At 48.9% G+C, this 1,665-nt stretch overlaps 1 protein-coding gene across 1 annotated transcript; it reads right to left on the reverse strand.

The window, feature by feature from the left end:
* Positions 1–225: 225 nt before the first annotated feature.
* On the reverse strand, positions 226–1,110 carry LOC147004233 (endogenous retrovirus group K member 21 Pro protein-like). The gene has a single exon (XM_085839519.1). The coding sequence runs from the start codon at positions 1,108–1,110 to the stop codon at positions 226–228; it is 885 nt and encodes a 294-aa protein (XP_085695645.1).
* Between the last annotated feature and the right edge of the window lie 555 nt (positions 1,111–1,665).

The raw sequence follows: 1,665 nt of genomic DNA on the forward strand, positions 1-1,665 counted from the left end.
GATCTTGTAACAATCGCCATTTGCCACTTCACTTTTGTATGATGAATACTGGGGTATTTCAAGGTGATGTGGAAGGCTCAATATGCCCAGCAGCCAACTATTACTGAACTAACTGTATGGCTGCTAACAGCTTTTCGGCTGGGAGAGACCATTGGTCATTCCAGACAGGGGAGTCATCTTTCCACATAATCTTGTCTGCCTGGTGTACAGGGGGAGCAATGCTCCTTATGAGACATGGGTATTATAGCCCAAGCCTGCACGATCCACCTTGGGGGTGGCCTCTATCGGTGTGGGCCTCCCTAGGGTGTTTTTACCTAGTCCCTGTCCAGGGAGATTGCCCTGAGAAAGCATTTGTTGAGTACACAAATTGGGAGTACACATAAAGACTTTCATTTGAGAGAGAATATATATTCCCCAAAGGTTAACAGGTAGGCCAGGAACAAAGAAGGGCTGAATGGAGCCAGAATTTCCCTCATTATCTTCCCAAGTCAGCTGCTGTGAACTCCTGAGAGTATTTTTTGATTGTCCAATTCCCTGCAAGTGGGTTAAAGAGGCTTGCAACAGCCAGGCAGTGGGGCAGGCACTCTGTGAGATTACAGTGGAATCAGCGCCTGAATCTAAGAGGCCCTCAAAGCTCTTGCCATCTATCTTAAGGTGGAGTGTAGGGCGGTCCCTGGTAATTGCCTGAACCCAGTAAAGATCTGCTGAGCCTGGCTGCGAGGAGCCATGCTGCGTACCTATTGCTGGGTGGGAGGTATCTAGAGGCAGAGGCAGGGCTTGTGCTAGGCAATGCTCTTTGAATATAATCTTAATTTCTCCGGTGTAATCATTATCTACTAGAGAAGTTTGAACCGTAAGTCCCTTTAAGGTGGTGGAGGCACACCCCAGAAATAAAAGATAAGTATTAGGTGGAGGAGGCCCAAAGACCCCAGTGGAAAGAATTTGGACGCCATCCTCAGATGTTAGTATTGAGTCAGTGGGGGCACACAAGTCCAGTCCTGCACTACCTGGTGTGTCTCTGTAGAGACTAGGGACTGGTTTGGCTGTTGGCTGTTCCCCGTGGCCAGAAGAAATGAGATGGGTTGGGGACCCTGGGGCTGGCCCCGCCATCCGTTTCCCTGAAGGGGAGGCAGAGGATTCCCAGAGATGTCTGTTTTAGATTTACAGGCACTAGCCCAATGTTTGCCCTTCTGGCACTGTGAGCAGGGGGTGTTGGATGGTGCAAGGGGGGGCGGCAGCAGACCCCACTGAAGGCTGGGGGACATTAGGGAAAGGAGATGACAAGGGACACTGGCGGGCAAAATGCCCAGGCTGGCTACATTTAAAACAGCCTTTCTGTGGGCCAGTCTGCTGAAGAGCTGCACCAAAAGCCATGACAGGCTGAAGTGCTGTGCCCATCACAAGGTGGACTGTTTGATACATCTTATGGGTAAAGGTATCCATATCATGGCAGAGACGAATCATTTCATTAAGGTCTTTGTCCCTAATTCTACTGCGCAAGACAACCTTACAGGCCAAATTAGCATTCTCATAAGCCAATTGTTTAATAAGCTTATTGTCTGCATTCTCATGACCTAGAGTCCACTCTGCAGCCTCAAGTAGATGACTCACCAATTCACTATAGTCTTCTTGGGCTCCTTGAATAACTTTAGTTAGGGGCTTGAT

Source organism: Mus caroli, unplaced genomic scaffold (genome assembly GCF_978045245.1).
Source record: "Mus caroli unplaced genomic scaffold, Mus_caroli_1 scaffold_6, whole genome shotgun sequence".
Taxonomy (NCBI): domain Eukaryota; kingdom Metazoa; phylum Chordata; class Mammalia; order Rodentia; family Muridae; genus Mus; species Mus caroli.

Bases quoted from the DNA above. Each gene is read 5' to 3' on its own strand.
- LOC147004233 (XM_085839519.1), bottom strand. From the start codon at position 1,110: ATGGCGGGGCCAGCCCCAGGGTCCCCAACCCATCTCATTTCTTCTGGC.